Here is a 14,232-nt window from a genome sequence, read left to right on the forward strand (position 1 = left end):
ATGATGCTTTATTTTGGTCAAATTCCCCCAACTCATAAATGGTGAAATGTGAAGAAATATATTAAATACTTCATTCTCTTTTGGAGTAGTAAAGAATGAGATAATTTCATAGAAAAATATCCCTGAGCTCAGTTATCCAATATATCCAATATAGCCTATAGGTATCCTAATTTCTCAGAACAGACTAGGTATGTCACTCTGAAAACACTGGCATTTGAAACTGAATGTGCTTCACATTTAATTTAATTTAATTTCTTTGAAAATTTTCCCCAATTTTTTTTTTTTTTATTTTTGGCCAATATCAGAATCAGGCATACTTAATTTAATCTATATTGCAAAGAGTTACATGTTTTCCTAATCAAATCACCATTCACAGTATCCTGACCTGTTTTTTTTTTTTTTTTTTCTTTCTTTCTTTCTTTCTAGCATACAGAAATGCTGCAGAAATAGTTCAGTATGGAGTAAAAAACAACACCACCTTTCTGGAATGCACACCTAAATCTCCTCAGGCTTCTATTAAATGGCTGCTACAGAAAGACAATGACAGGAGGAAAGAGGTGAGTAATGTGAGCAGGAGCTCTGGGAGAATCCTGTCAGCATCACATTCCCTCCCCAGACAAAGGCAAGGGACAGTTTGTGTTTTTGTCAGGCACTCTGGCTACAGTGAAGCTGGAGAATTTGTGTGGGTGCAGGACCGTGCCCATCATTTACTCAAACTTAGAAGAGCAGGCTCAGTACAGCTGGGACTTCAGCCTCAGCCCCACTGATGTCTGTCAGATCAGCACAGCAACCAGAAAATTAAAGAATCTTTGCTTCACACTTTACAAATTGCAAACTGAAGGTTTGCAGCACTCAGAACTTGATTGATCTAAGGAAATAGGCACAAAAACAATAACTTGTATAAAGTTCAGGGAGAAGTCAGCGTGCAGTAGCTCCTCTGTGCCATTGAAGAGATAAAAGGCAAAAGTGGGAGAAAAGTGAAAGATTTCTTTAGCAAGAAACTAGTCCAGTCTAAGAACACGTATTGACAAAAGCATTTCCTCACCATGGTGCAATCACATTTTCCATTACTGCACTCTCTAAGGCTCTCGAGTTTCAGCACTGTAATATACAGTATTATTGTTTATGGGGAATGTGCCTTCCTTAAGTAATGTAAAAGGGGAAAAAATCCATTTCAAATCCAAGGCACTTACTATATGGATAAAAAGAAACATCTTTCAAAAGGAACTTTTAAGTAATGTGGTGTCTGTTGATATGTTATAAATACTGTAAAGTATTATTCTCCTATGAGTCCATTTTAAAAAAACAGAGGGGACTTGCAAATGTCTCACTGAGTTTTCTAACTATTCAAAGACTCAAGCCATGTCCTGGCAATAGGTGCAATTCTTTAACTCATTACTTCAGCAGAACATCTCCCTTTTTTTTCTCATGTTCAGTAACTGCATTTGAATCAATGCAGTTTCAAGGTACAACAGGCAGAATAAAACAATCAAAGTGTTAATTAGTTTTCAAGCTCTCAGATTTCTGGAAATCTTCCACAAAGTCTACAGAAGTTTACAATAGCAGAATACCATAATAAGTAAATTAGTTCCCCAGAGAACTGAATATAATGCAAAGTTGAGTAGCAAAATAGAAAAACCATTCAGAAAAATACCAGCAGTGATTTCCTCTCATAACGGATTGAACTACCAATTTTTGCTTCATACTGATATGCTAAGGGACATCTGCACATTCATTTATAGTTGGATGATAACAAGCTCTGGTAGCTTGCTTCTTTCAGATGATGTGACCATCTCCTGGGACAGTGCAGGGTCTGAAGGCAGAAAGGAAATAGGAGAGTACCTGTGCTCCTGGTTCACATTGAGCCAAGTCCCACTTGAGACCACGGTGGTGATAATCTTTATACGAGGCTATAGACTCTGCAGAGCAGATAGAGTTCCTCAGCAGGAGCCTGCTCAAAGTCAAAATATTTAATGAGAAGCCACCTTGAGTTCAGTGCCAAATTAGCCTCCCTGATCCTGCACCTTTCTTCCACTGATTCTCAGCAACAATCTCTTGATGCTGAAAGAGACATTATCAGGAGTGCAGCAGGGCAAATAAAAGTTCATTTCTTCAACTCTGCTATTTGAACATTATGAAAACTTCTATTTCATGTGGTTTCCAAATTTTCATCTTTGTCTACATCCTGATCAAATTTATTCTAATATAAGAAATAAAAATATTCAAGTAATTTTCTTCAGCAGCAGTTGCCTTCCTTGAGATAAGGTCTCTCCTAAAGGTAGCAATATTGGTGGTGTCTTGAAGATAATTACATAAAAATATAGTGACTTTAAGAAAGCTATGTTTGAAGTGAAGCTTCCCAGAAGGTCCATAACCTTCCCTAAAAGGTTCCTCCTGCCTTTTTTCTCTCTAGGTCAAGCTGAACGAGAGGATCATAGCCACTGAGCACGGGCTCCTGATCCGCTCCGTGCAGGACAGCGACCGGGGCCTTTACCACTGCATCGCAACAGAGAACAGCTTCAAGCAGACCTTGGCAAAGATCAATTTCAAAGTCTTGGATTCGGAGATGGTGGCTGTCATGACTGACAAGTGGTCCCCTTGGAGCTGGGCCAGCTCGGTGCGAGCGCTGCAGTTCCACCCCAAGGACTTTGTGGGGGCCTTCAGCCACTCCGAGATGCAGATGATTAACCAGTACTGCAAAGACAGCAGGCAGGCAGGGCAGCAGAGGGAAGACTCCCAGAAGATGAGAGGGGACTACAGCAAACTAAAGGCCCTTATCAATAGCAGAAAAAGTAGAAATAGAAGGAATCAATTACCTGGATCTTAATTTTATTTTATAGTAATAGATATTTTTGTCCTCAGTGTAGGGGGCTTATATTTGTCTATTGAGAAAAAATTTGTGCAAATCGGATAAAAAATTTAATTAAAATCCAACACACCTCATAAAAGATCTGTCTCCTGATAAAATGCAGTGTAACCTAACTAAAGAAAGTAACTCAGAGCATTTTCTTTCCTGGATGCTTAGTGACTCTAGGCTGGACTCTGTCCTAGAAGCAGCACTGGGTATGCATCTTAAACCAGATTCATCTTTAACAACAGTATTTAATTACAGCTGAATAGAAATTTTTACAAAATCGGTGCATTGTCTTGCAACTCTGGAACCGTACCAACTAGACTGATGGTGAAAGAATCTGGGTTAAGATGTGTCTTCAGAGTAGGATGGTACTAAGATTTCCTTGCACTGCGTTTAAGAGCATGAGTTTCTTCTTGTTTGCTGCTCAATATTGGGTTTACAGCTTTCACTCATCGATCAAATCATGTGAATGCATGACAGGAAGCAAGTAAAGTGTAGTAGAAATGTTTCATTTGCTCAGAGGTCAAATGAAGGAACAAACAGAAGGAAAACAAAGAATTTATACTTTATCAGAGTAAGCACTGATTATTGTGCATAGTATGAGTTGTAATAAATTAATGAGTTCTGGAATGTAACTTAAAATATCTCTGCTCATCATATTGATTTTTATTAAAATAGGGTGTCCTATAACACTACATAGCTTTATAAGAGGCACAAAGGTAACATGAGAATGTTCATTATGCATACAATTTTGAAAAACACCTAAGTGACTTAGGTATTTTAGCTACTTTTCAAAGGATTACACTCCAATTTCTTTTCAATGGACAGAATGCAGATATACTGTATAGTACTTGTTCATAAATGAAAAATATAGATTATCTTTATTCTGTTCCATGATTAAATTGGAGCTGGTCTGCAATGTGGAAACAAGTCATAAGTGTCTTTAAAAATTTTAAAACACTATTTTTTCAACTTTTTTCTCAAAGTTGCAAATATTTTAACTAGAATTTTCTAATTAAACCATTCCCATTTTCCAGTCTTTGTACCCTTATTCTTTTCCAGGTTATTTTCCCAATTTGCTCCTATTTTCAGTTCACTGCTGAAAAGCAGATCAGGAAAAGAAAAGAAGAAAAAAATGAATGAGGGAAAAATAAAACTGAAAAATGGGTTTGGGTCAAAAACCAAAACCTATAACTTGAGAGGCATGTTCAAACAGAAATCTTTTGTTTAAGAAGCAGCTGTCAGGTTAATGAAGCAAGTTTTGTTGAAAATTGTGTGAGTGTGCACAAAGCTATGCTAGGAAAAGCAATCACTTTTTTGTTGTTTTTTTTATCAACACAAATGCCAAAAAGAGGGACAGATCATCAATCCTTTTACTTTTAATGTAAGAGTGTTCTGTAAGTCACTGAGTCTGTTCAAAACAGTAACAGGGAGTAAAAATGTATTAGTACCTTAGAAAAATCACAATTATTTATGACATTATACAAAAATATTAACTGATGTTCAGCTCAAAACTGAGCTATGTTGTTAAAATCCTGCTTTTAATAGAATACTCTGGGAGTAACTCAACAGGGCATGGGGAAACACTTCTGGGTTTGTGCCTGTGTGAATTCAGTCTAGTGTAATGGAGGTAACACTGGTATTTACCTGCCTTTAGTTGGATTGTCACTTTATCACCACCTCATGAAGGATAGATGGGAAATGACCCCTAATCACACCTTTTAAACAGTTTCTAAGTCCCTTTGATGCTGGCGGGAGCTCTTTGAACTTGTGTGGTTACTGCTTGCATGGCAGGGCCAGCCTGCTCTTATTTTGCCATCTAGTTAAGTGATCTCCTCCCTCACTCAAGGCCTAAATGTGTATTTCTGCAATATTTGGCCATTGATAACTAAGGTCCTTCTTATGGAAACTGACCTCCATGAGATTGAATTTGGCCCCATGAGCTGGCAAAGTAGATTCTGGAGGAATCTGGGGGTTTTTATTTTATTTTTTTTCCCCTGAATATGACTGACTTCTGAAGTGTGTAAGTGACAAACCAAAAATTGAGTGCCATGGAACAAAACTACCTCCTGGGATGACAGTAGTGCATATTCTCTCTATGCTGCCATGCTTTCCCTGTCTCCCCAGCAGATTCACTGCAGAGTTAGTGTGATACTAATGTCTGTTGTGAGCATCAGAATTGCTTCCAGATGGAATACAGTGATTAATAGGTATTTCAGGGTACAAATTGCCCTGTAAGTGGTTAGGTACAGTGATATTTTAATGGGCCCCCATTAGGCCTCAGAAATTACAGTTACACTTTTCCAATAGAATATTGGCAATAAGGGATTCCATTAAAACAATCAGCATAGCTCAGAGTTTCGTATGATTATAAAATAATATTTTTAAAGCTGCTTCATATACCATTATTATGGTATGACTGTTTAAGGGATTATACTTAAACTAACATTTTTCCTGCTGCATGAGAACTCCAGTATATGAATACAATAAGCTTCTGTCAGTGCATAACTGGTCCAAGCCTCCATGCTTTAGAAGCCTTCCTGCATGTATAGAGAAGTCAGGAGCCAGATGCTCAGCTGGTGTAAACTGAAGTTACTAATATAACTTCCTTACTGTCCTTATAGCTACTGGGGTTGATACCAGCTGAGTGTTTGGCCTTAAATGTACAGAAAAGACAAACTGCAACTTTTGTTTAAAGTAGCCCCTCTACTGTAGGTAACACCAAAACTTAAGACTATAATATTATTTGTGCTATTTAATACTTCCTATTTTGAGGATTTCTAAATAATGTATATAATTTTATTCCTTAAAAAAATGCAAAAGCAAAATGACTTCTAGGCATAACTTCACCAAATGTAAAGATGTGTTCGCTGCCAAGAACTCACTATGTATTGTTATTTTTTTTTGCCTTTTTATTTTGTGTAGTTTGTAAAGTTTGCTGAATTCTTGACCTAACAATGTGTTCTTTGCAATTGTTGTTACTGTAGATATGCGTGTTTTATTAAGAGAATCTTGGTTTTAAAAGTGTAGTTATGTGTATAAGTTCCTAGCATGATGAAACTGTCACGACAGTGAATATGCATCATATAGTGTGTAAGAAAGAACAAAATGTAGTTTAACATAGTGCTATTTAATTGAATATCTAAAATGCCCAACAAAATAAAGTGTGTTGCAACATCTTAAAAATTTGTTGGTTTGCCCCTTAAGGATGTGCATTAAAAAATGTTTTGTTTTAATTTGTTTTTTTGAAGGAAGGAACCTGAAAAGCAATTCTCTAGATTTTCTAAATAAGTTCAAGAAAATATTTGGAGCATCAGGTATTGTAGCTGATCAGTTCTGAGCCCTGCTTTAGACTGAAGCCCAGTCACAGAGATAATAAGGAGCTCATGAGGAGTCAGAGATTGATTCTTTCAGAGGTTATCCCATATAAGTACCTTGCATAAAAGCAAGTTACTTTTATTCATTATTAAAAAAAGAGACTAAAAAGATTTGTGTTCTCCTAGGAGTACAAAGTAAATCAGAAATGTCTGACTGAAAAAGGGGAGTGAAGTGTAAATGTTTTTTGTTGTTTTTTTTTTTTATTTTATTACACTGGAAAAAAAACCCAACAAAATATGAAAAAAAAAATAAATTCTCCAGCTATCTCTGCAGGCTTCTGGGGCTGCACCACAGGGTGGTGCACACAGCTGTCTCCCAGTTTCTTGGCTTGTACTTGCAGTGAAATAACCTGCCTGACACCTACAGTATGCTCCTTTTTCCTGCAGTTAGCATCTGAGCAGTGTTATTGCTGCTCTTCTTACTGATTGTTTTTCCAGATGGGTTTTAACAAGAAAGCATAGGTACTCTTCAGTTCTTTGGGATAATAATTGAAAATTAAATGCCACAAATACTGACCTTCATAGCAAGATTCTGGATAGTTAAACCCAGATTTTGATTTCCCAGCTAGATAGGTTGCTGCAAGGCTTTATGAAGTGTGAGTGGATAAGATGACCTCACTCCAGGATTTCCATACTGGCTGGTTCTGAGATGTGCTGGTATTGGATAGTTACCTGCTCAGCACTCAGACCAGTCTGGGTCAGAAGCTGAGTTTTCAAGCACTCCCACATGCTGTAGGAAATGTTTGGATAAGGCTCCAAAACAGATGGACATTTATAGAGTTTTACACTCTGAGAAAGCTTTCCCAGTCTGATCCTCTGTCCATACTGCTCAGTTGTCTTTTGCTGATCTTCCCTGACTCTTTTTTGCCCTCTCCTGCAGGGTTCAGCACTTAAGGTTTTGATGCCTTGACTCTGAGCAGTGTCCAAACAAGACGTTTTTGGATGTCAGATGTGAGACCTCTGGGGGTCTGACGCTTCTCCCTTGACTTTCAAATGTGTGTTAGATCACTTTTTTTTCCAGTAGCTCCATTGGGAGGTACTGCTTTTTGTAAGGTCTGCCTTCTGGTGGAAAGACCTTTCTAAGGTTTCCCTTTGAGTAAATGCAGGATGCAGAACTCAGGCACTTCCTCACAGGACTGAGCAGTGTCAAGCACAGCCTCCTCCAGGCAGCCACAGAAGCCCAGAGGCGACCAGTGAAAAATGTTCCCTGTACAGGAGGGGCTGCCAACACTGGTCCGGCCCCCAATGCTACCAGATTGTTGCCTCTGGAATTAATTGTTTCCTCCAGAATGAAATCAGCAAATGTAATTCTACTGTGAAGGCCATAAAAAACAGGTTGTGGCATTGTGGCTTTTGCCCAAAGCAATGGGCTAGGTCTCAGGAGGCCAGTGCTTCTTTATCCTTTTCACTGCAAGTGGCTTGCTGAGCCCTTCTCACACACCCCAGGTGGCTCCATGTGCTCTGAGCCCAAGTACAACTACACAGAGACACAGAGTAGGTCCCAGATATTCATGCATACATGGAGCTACCTGCATACAGGGGAGCTTTTCTTTCCATGCAGTACTTGCCTTTCTTTAACATTGATGTGTGTCCTCTTCTGTTTCCACGTGGGCAGAATCAGTCCTCACAGTCCCAAGACACCAACAGCTTGTAGGTATTGTCATTCCCATCTCTGAGAGCATTTTAAAGACAAGTAAATAGTCAACAAAAGTTCTTCTATTCACTCTTCTTTCCGGCTTACCTTGTTCTGTACCATCTCAACAAGAATTTGCTTTTAGCATCAGGAGACTAGCACAGTGTAAGTAATAAAAAATGTGCTGTCATTTAACATGTCTAATCGAATCTAAAGACCGAGATTTAAAGATGCTTTGGCATTCTGAACACACCAAGAAGCAAATTCAACACAGCTGGCTCAGCAGTCAACAAATAATTACTCTATAGTGATAGACTCCTGTGTCTCAGGACTCATTATTGGATTCCAGATACAGCTTTACAAAGCAAACAGCATTTGTGTATTCTTAGCACTCTATCAGCTTCATTACTGCTGATTTGAATGCCTGATAAACGAACAGCCTCATATGCTGGCCTTATAAATGAACCTGAATGTTTGCTAAGCTCTACATTCAAGACAGTTTAGGCCAAGGGATTTCATCACATCCAACATTTTATAGAGCCATAGATTTTTTTTCAAAAGGATCTTAGGGGGAAAAAAAAAAAAAGCCAAATTAAAAAACAGCCATTTTTGTTGTCTAAGGTAAATGAGAGTTGATAAAAAGGATTGTTTTCTAGCTTGTACAGAAACATGCAGTGTGGGGAAGGAATAAGAAAAATACATTTGTTTAATCTTGGGTTCACAACCTTTTGAATGGATGCTGTTCCTTAGCTCTTCATAGTAGTCCTTTTTCCAGTATCTGCTCTCCCTGTCTGCATTTCAAAGGCCCTTAAAAGCATGCAATTTATAGGTTCTTTCCAAGCTGACAACTTAGAACATGATGTTCAGGGCATCCTTTCATCTTTTTGTATAATAAGACCTCAGTAAAAGCTATATTGCATTCAGTTTTGCCTATGATATCTGCCTAATAAATGTCATTATTTGATTCAATATTTGGGAAAAAAAAATGTAATATTTGTAAGACTGTGCTGAAAATGGCACAGACCCCAGAAATAAACAGAGCAATGGAACATGCCATGGTCCTTACAATAACACTGTGAACATTTCCTCACTGCTGCATGTTGTTATACGATAGAAAAATATTATTCTTATTGTAGTCCTGAAAGCCAAATTTTCTCATGGGTTAAAGCTCACCAAGACTAAGGTCCTTTCACTGCTCACAATGAGATTCTGGTTGAGCCCTTTGAAGAGCTTTTATATCCCCCTTAATTTTGGGTAAAAATTAAGCCATTTCCTCCTTCAAAAGCTCTTCTTCCTCTATGGTTCTACTCCTCCTTCTCTGTATAGACTCTTCTTTATTCCTTTTCCTTTTCTCAGCTGAACTCATGCTAATAGTCCCACTTTAATTGAACTCTTTTCATTATAACTCCTTTTCACACCAATACTCTGAAATATATTACCTATTATAATCTTCAAAAGATGCTGGACTTTTTATCATCAAGTTTCTTTGCTTGTAGTGTCAGCAAACAAAATATAATAAGTATAAAACACCTCCAATGTGCTTGTAGCCTTTGAGCTTAAGAGCAAGGATTGGAACTAAACTACTAGCTACATGTCTGTGTTCACACCTAAGAAACATTAAAATAATATTTTTTGCTATTATTTTCAGCACGGCATTCATGTTGCAGATTGCTGTTTATTCCATACCTGACACTACAAGTATCCGAGCTAAAGGATTTTGTTTTGGGGAACTTGAGATATAGTACAGGATATAGATTAAAAATATCAATGGATTATATTATATAGATCTATTTGTCAGATTGCCAGTCTTAAACACCTTCATTTTAATTACCTGTAGGAAAAATTATTTTTTAACGCAGGTTATTACTGAAAATAATTAGTCTAAGGTACCCAAAGCAGTGAGCACAAAAATTGTTCCTAAGATTGTTCTTTGGAGGGGCAAACCTTTTGCCACAGAATAGAAAGATCACTTTTATTATTTCAGCAACAAATCCAGGTGCCTCCTTCACATATATGGGATGAAAAGGAGCTTTCAAGTTTTCTTCCCTTTGCAAGTTTTCTAAGGATTAGAAAGATTAATGATATTTACCTATATATGGGTTTTTGCTGTGCATGGATCTGTCCCGTGCTGTGCTTTCCACCTAGAGATGTCTGAGCTATGAGGAAATGGTTAAAGCAGAGAATACCATGCCTGCTGAGCTATCCAGCACTCCAGAAGTTAGGAATAATGTTTGGTGCCATTTGGTAACCACCTGGCCCTCTGGAGAATGCTAGTCATCTCCCTGCAGAGGGGCTGTTGTGGCTCAGCACACACAGGCCAAGGAGCCCCAAATGGAGCTAGAGACAGCTCATTTTCCAGTGTTGCTGGAGACCAGCTAGAGATTAACAAAGAAAGAATTGCCTTGCCAGTTTATTCGTTCCTGTCAAGAAGGCAAGCTGTTATTTTGAAAGGAGCTAACGACACGATGGCGAAAACCATATAAGCTGAACAGAAACTTCCCCTGTATCCTCCAGCCAACTGTAAATTCAGCCAGCAGAAATCTTGGAAATGGTACAAGCCTTCCTGCGCTAAGAGCACTCAGGTTGGGCTGCCAAGAATAAATCTCCCTCTGAGGGAAACCTCTGAAGTGACTGCTGTTGACTGAGCTGTTCCTGGCTGTGAAGGCAGAGCTGAGTGTGGCAGACAGTATCGTGCCATGCCAGATGCTGCATCCCCCCAGCCCTGTTTACACCAGATTTTGTGTTACTTGTCAGTGAAAGAGAAGGAAATGGTGCAGTCCCCCTTTCTTTGCTTCAGACTGGCAACGCTGCGCCTCTCCTTCGATTTACTCCAGCTACTCTGTGCTGTCCCAGAAAGCTGAGACAGTCATAAACAGCATTTAACTGGTTGATTAAGTTGATTAACAGCTGCTTTTCATCACCAGAATTTTGCAAAGCAACCATTGGGTGTAGGTCATTATTTTAAGTCCCTCTATGGGGACAGAGCTCTACGTTGCACAGAGTTGGGTCATACCAGCATCCCAAAGAAGGGCACGTGCAGAAACCAGGAACTCTGATTTGCAAATCATTCTTGGCAGTGACCTTTTTCAGCTGTAAGATGAGAATAGTTAAGAATAATATCTTAAATGTTTACAGCATGCTGCATACCTATTTCACTAAACAAAGTGAAAGATACTTTCAAATTGAAATAGAAAATATATCATTCATGAAAGAACCAGAATTAAGTCAAGGCAGTTCATGCTAACATACCCTGAGTCTTAAGCAATGCCATAAACTCCTTGGCTAATGCATCCATAATCTAGCAATTCCTATTCAGATCCTAGGAAAGATCCAGCAAGTATTTCCTTGAAGACTTTTTAAATTGCAGTCTAGTCCAATGTAGTTCCTTTCTCAGTTCCCTAAGCCAGGTTCCTAGTGAAAACTCCTACTGAGGTCACTCAGCTTGGATGAGTGAGGGCTGAATAAGGCCTGTGGGATTTAACTTTCTAAGAAGCATGCTCAGTCTCCTTTTCCTGTGTCCAGGGTCTTCTGAATTGGAAATCTTTCTCACCACCTGGTCAAGGGTGATCTATAAACTCTCTTGATAAATTCATTCCAAATCACTGAGAGAACATTTATTTTCTGTGTTATTTATTTTAGGTTACTATGGCCATAGTTACCATATACAAATTGCAAATTTAAATTATTGCAAACACACAGTAATGAGAAAACACTCAGAATACACGTTAAAAAAAAAAAAAAAAAAGAAAGAGGAGAAAAATTGTTGTTTCAGTAACATTAAGAAAAAATCAAACCCTGAAATTACAATTAAATAATCTCCTACACATTCTGGCATTATGTAGAAATTAAAATGCACTCTGATGCTGATTTTATTTGACAAATGTCTGTCATAACTGTGATAATTTTAGTCCTCTGCATCATCTCCATGCCCCAAAGCTCTGGATTATTTCCTCTGCTCTGGGTGATTTGTAAGGCTGCTAAACAGTTTCTTCACTGGATGTTCTCCCTTGTAGGATGAATCACATATTTTCAGGAGTGACTGCAGTCCTAAACCTAAACAGAGATACACGGATGAATTTGTAAGCCCAGCTGTCCTGTGACTGTGCTCTTTAGTCCATCAACTCCAGCAACACCATTATTGCCAGTCTGATGAAATGTGGCATTTGGGACCTGTTTGCTGCCTTGAAGTTGCCTTTAAAGTTGGCTAGATGGTGCTAGAACATGCTGCATTACATTAAGTAGCATATGGCTCACATTCTTCTTACTGTTGATCAGAGACTACTTAAAACTTGGGTTTACAATGTGCCTCTTCACTTAAAAATTGCAAAATGAGCCAGTTCTACACTTCAGTCCTGGACTAGAAATCATGAATACTGCACTACTAACTAAATAGTGATTTGTGTTTAGGGATGAAATTTTTTAAAAGTAAATTTAAAAATCCCTTCCTTTGCCATTGGTAACAGCTACTTGGCCTTGTAGTAGGGCTTTGTACCTCTGCAGGTTTGTCTTCCTTAATAAAGGAATTTATACCATTTGTGCAGCTTAATTTTTCTTGCTGCCACATGTCTTCACCCTTGATCTCTCTAACTGTCTGTGCAGGGTGGTTCTGTGTTTTTCTTTGCTTGTTTGCCTGTAGCTCACTTGGGTCCACTGACTGAAGGAAACGTGTAATTTAATTATATGGCAGACCTGCAGACACAGTTGAGCACAGCCTGAATTTATATTTTCATTTGGCTGGTCAGAAAATTGGTTGCAATTCAAAATAAGTATGTCATTCCAGATCTCACACTCTGGTCTGTGGACAGCTACATACACATAGCAACAGCTGAAATGAAAATGCAGGTCTCAAAGGACATTTAACCTCCAATATTTTCTGCTTCTCTTATCACCACTGACCCCACACTACATAGTGGCCTTTCCACAAAGATAAAAAATGGGTTCAAGCTGATAAAAAAAGAGTTCTATTAAATAAACACAATGTATACATCCTCATATTCTGTTTGTAAGCACATGATTGCTGATATTTTATAACTAGCCTTGGGAAGATGATTTTCACTTTTGCTGATGTGTGCTAGCTGCCTGCTGAGCATCCCACCACTGCACAGCGATTTCCAGGGACATGAGCAATCTGACCACAGCTCAGCCACTGCCATGGATGTAGCTCCATGTTTGTAAAATGGCAGCAGTTTCCCTTTCACCTCCAATTTTAAATCTGAATTTACAAAGAGATTTTTTTTTTTTTTTCAGCCCAGGAACTGGAGAAAACACACAAAAAAAGAAGACGACTGACACGGAGAAATCACTTTACTGTTAAGGTAATATTGATACAGCTGTTTATTGCCCAACACACTGAGAGAAACAATACCTCAATGAGGTCTCAGGCCACAACATTGGGCTGCTCTGTGTAGTATGAATTAGAAAGAATCTCTGGGGTGGACTTCAGTCCAATCAGAACAAGAGGAAGGTTTAAATGCTCAGAGAGAACAGAGTATTTTTCAGGTGACAGTCCTGAACAATGTACTGCTGAGGCTTCTGAGGTTTCTTTATTCTTTTTTTTTTTTTTTTTTTTTTTCCATGCAAAGCCAAAAAAAAGAGGCATGAGATACTTCAATACCCCTGCTCAAGATGCAACAAGAGAGCTAATTTCAAACTGGTTGAGAGAAGCAAAAAAAATCTCTTTGGTTGGGGAGAAATTGGCATTTGAGTTAGGCCACGATCTGTGATTGAAATTGGAGGAAGAGAGGATTCCTCCTCTGGATGTGTTTGTTTGAGCTTGTACATAATCTGAGAACTTCTAAGAGCTTAGGTGACTGCTGTGCTCTCCTGTGGGCAGATGACAGCTGATTGTGGTCAGAAAGTAGGTGAAGTGGGAGTTTAGATTTAGGCATCCAGAGAGAGAGATGCAATATATTGAAGAGAAAGTTCTCCTGCAGATAGGTCCCATGATCAACACAAAAGTTTGATTCCAAGATAAAACCCAAAACTTTCTCTCTAGTGCTGGGCAGCCCTAAACACAGCAAATGTGAGTGGAGCTACTTGTTTCACACTGGCCAGTCCTCTGCTCTTGGCCCTGGTCAGATACACAAATGATGGCCTTCTTCTAGGTCAGCAAGGCAGGGAAAAGGCAGGACTCCCAGGGCAGGGCAGCTGAAAGGCTGCAGTGATAACTGAGTTGCTGGGCAGATACACATGAAACCTCTCTGTTTCTGGGGATCTGCTCCCAGAAACTGCTTCCTCCACCTTATCCAGCTTCCAGACCTTTGCAACAGAAGAGATACACAAACTTAATGTTCTTTCTGAAAAGTAACTCAGACTATTCAGCACACCTCTGGGACCACAGCACCTGATCAAACTTGATTTTAGATTAC

The 14,232-nt window shown here is 38.8% G+C and overlaps 1 protein-coding gene across 3 annotated transcripts in view; it reads left to right on the plus strand.

The window, feature by feature from the left end:
• The window catches only part of LOC131572986 (semaphorin-3C), a 115,882-nt gene extending 109,661 nt beyond the window's left edge, over positions 1-6,221 (plus strand). For 2 of the 3 annotated variants that reach the window (XM_058826464.1, XM_058826465.1), the window contains exons 17-18: positions 427-557; positions 2,414-6,221. In XM_058826464.1, the coding sequence (XP_058682447.1) occupies positions 427-557; positions 2,414-2,827 (545 nt within the window). In that variant the 3' untranslated portion in view covers positions 2,828-6,221. The remainder of the gene's footprint in view (positions 1-426; positions 558-2,413) is intronic. The other variant, XM_058826463.1, reaches the window with a different exon arrangement.
• Positions 6,222-14,232: the final 8,011 nt, after the last annotated feature.

This window comes from Poecile atricapillus, chromosome Z, assembly GCF_030490865.1.
Source record: "Poecile atricapillus isolate bPoeAtr1 chromosome Z, bPoeAtr1.hap1, whole genome shotgun sequence".
Classification (NCBI taxonomy): Eukaryota; Metazoa; Chordata; class Aves; order Passeriformes; family Paridae; genus Poecile; species Poecile atricapillus.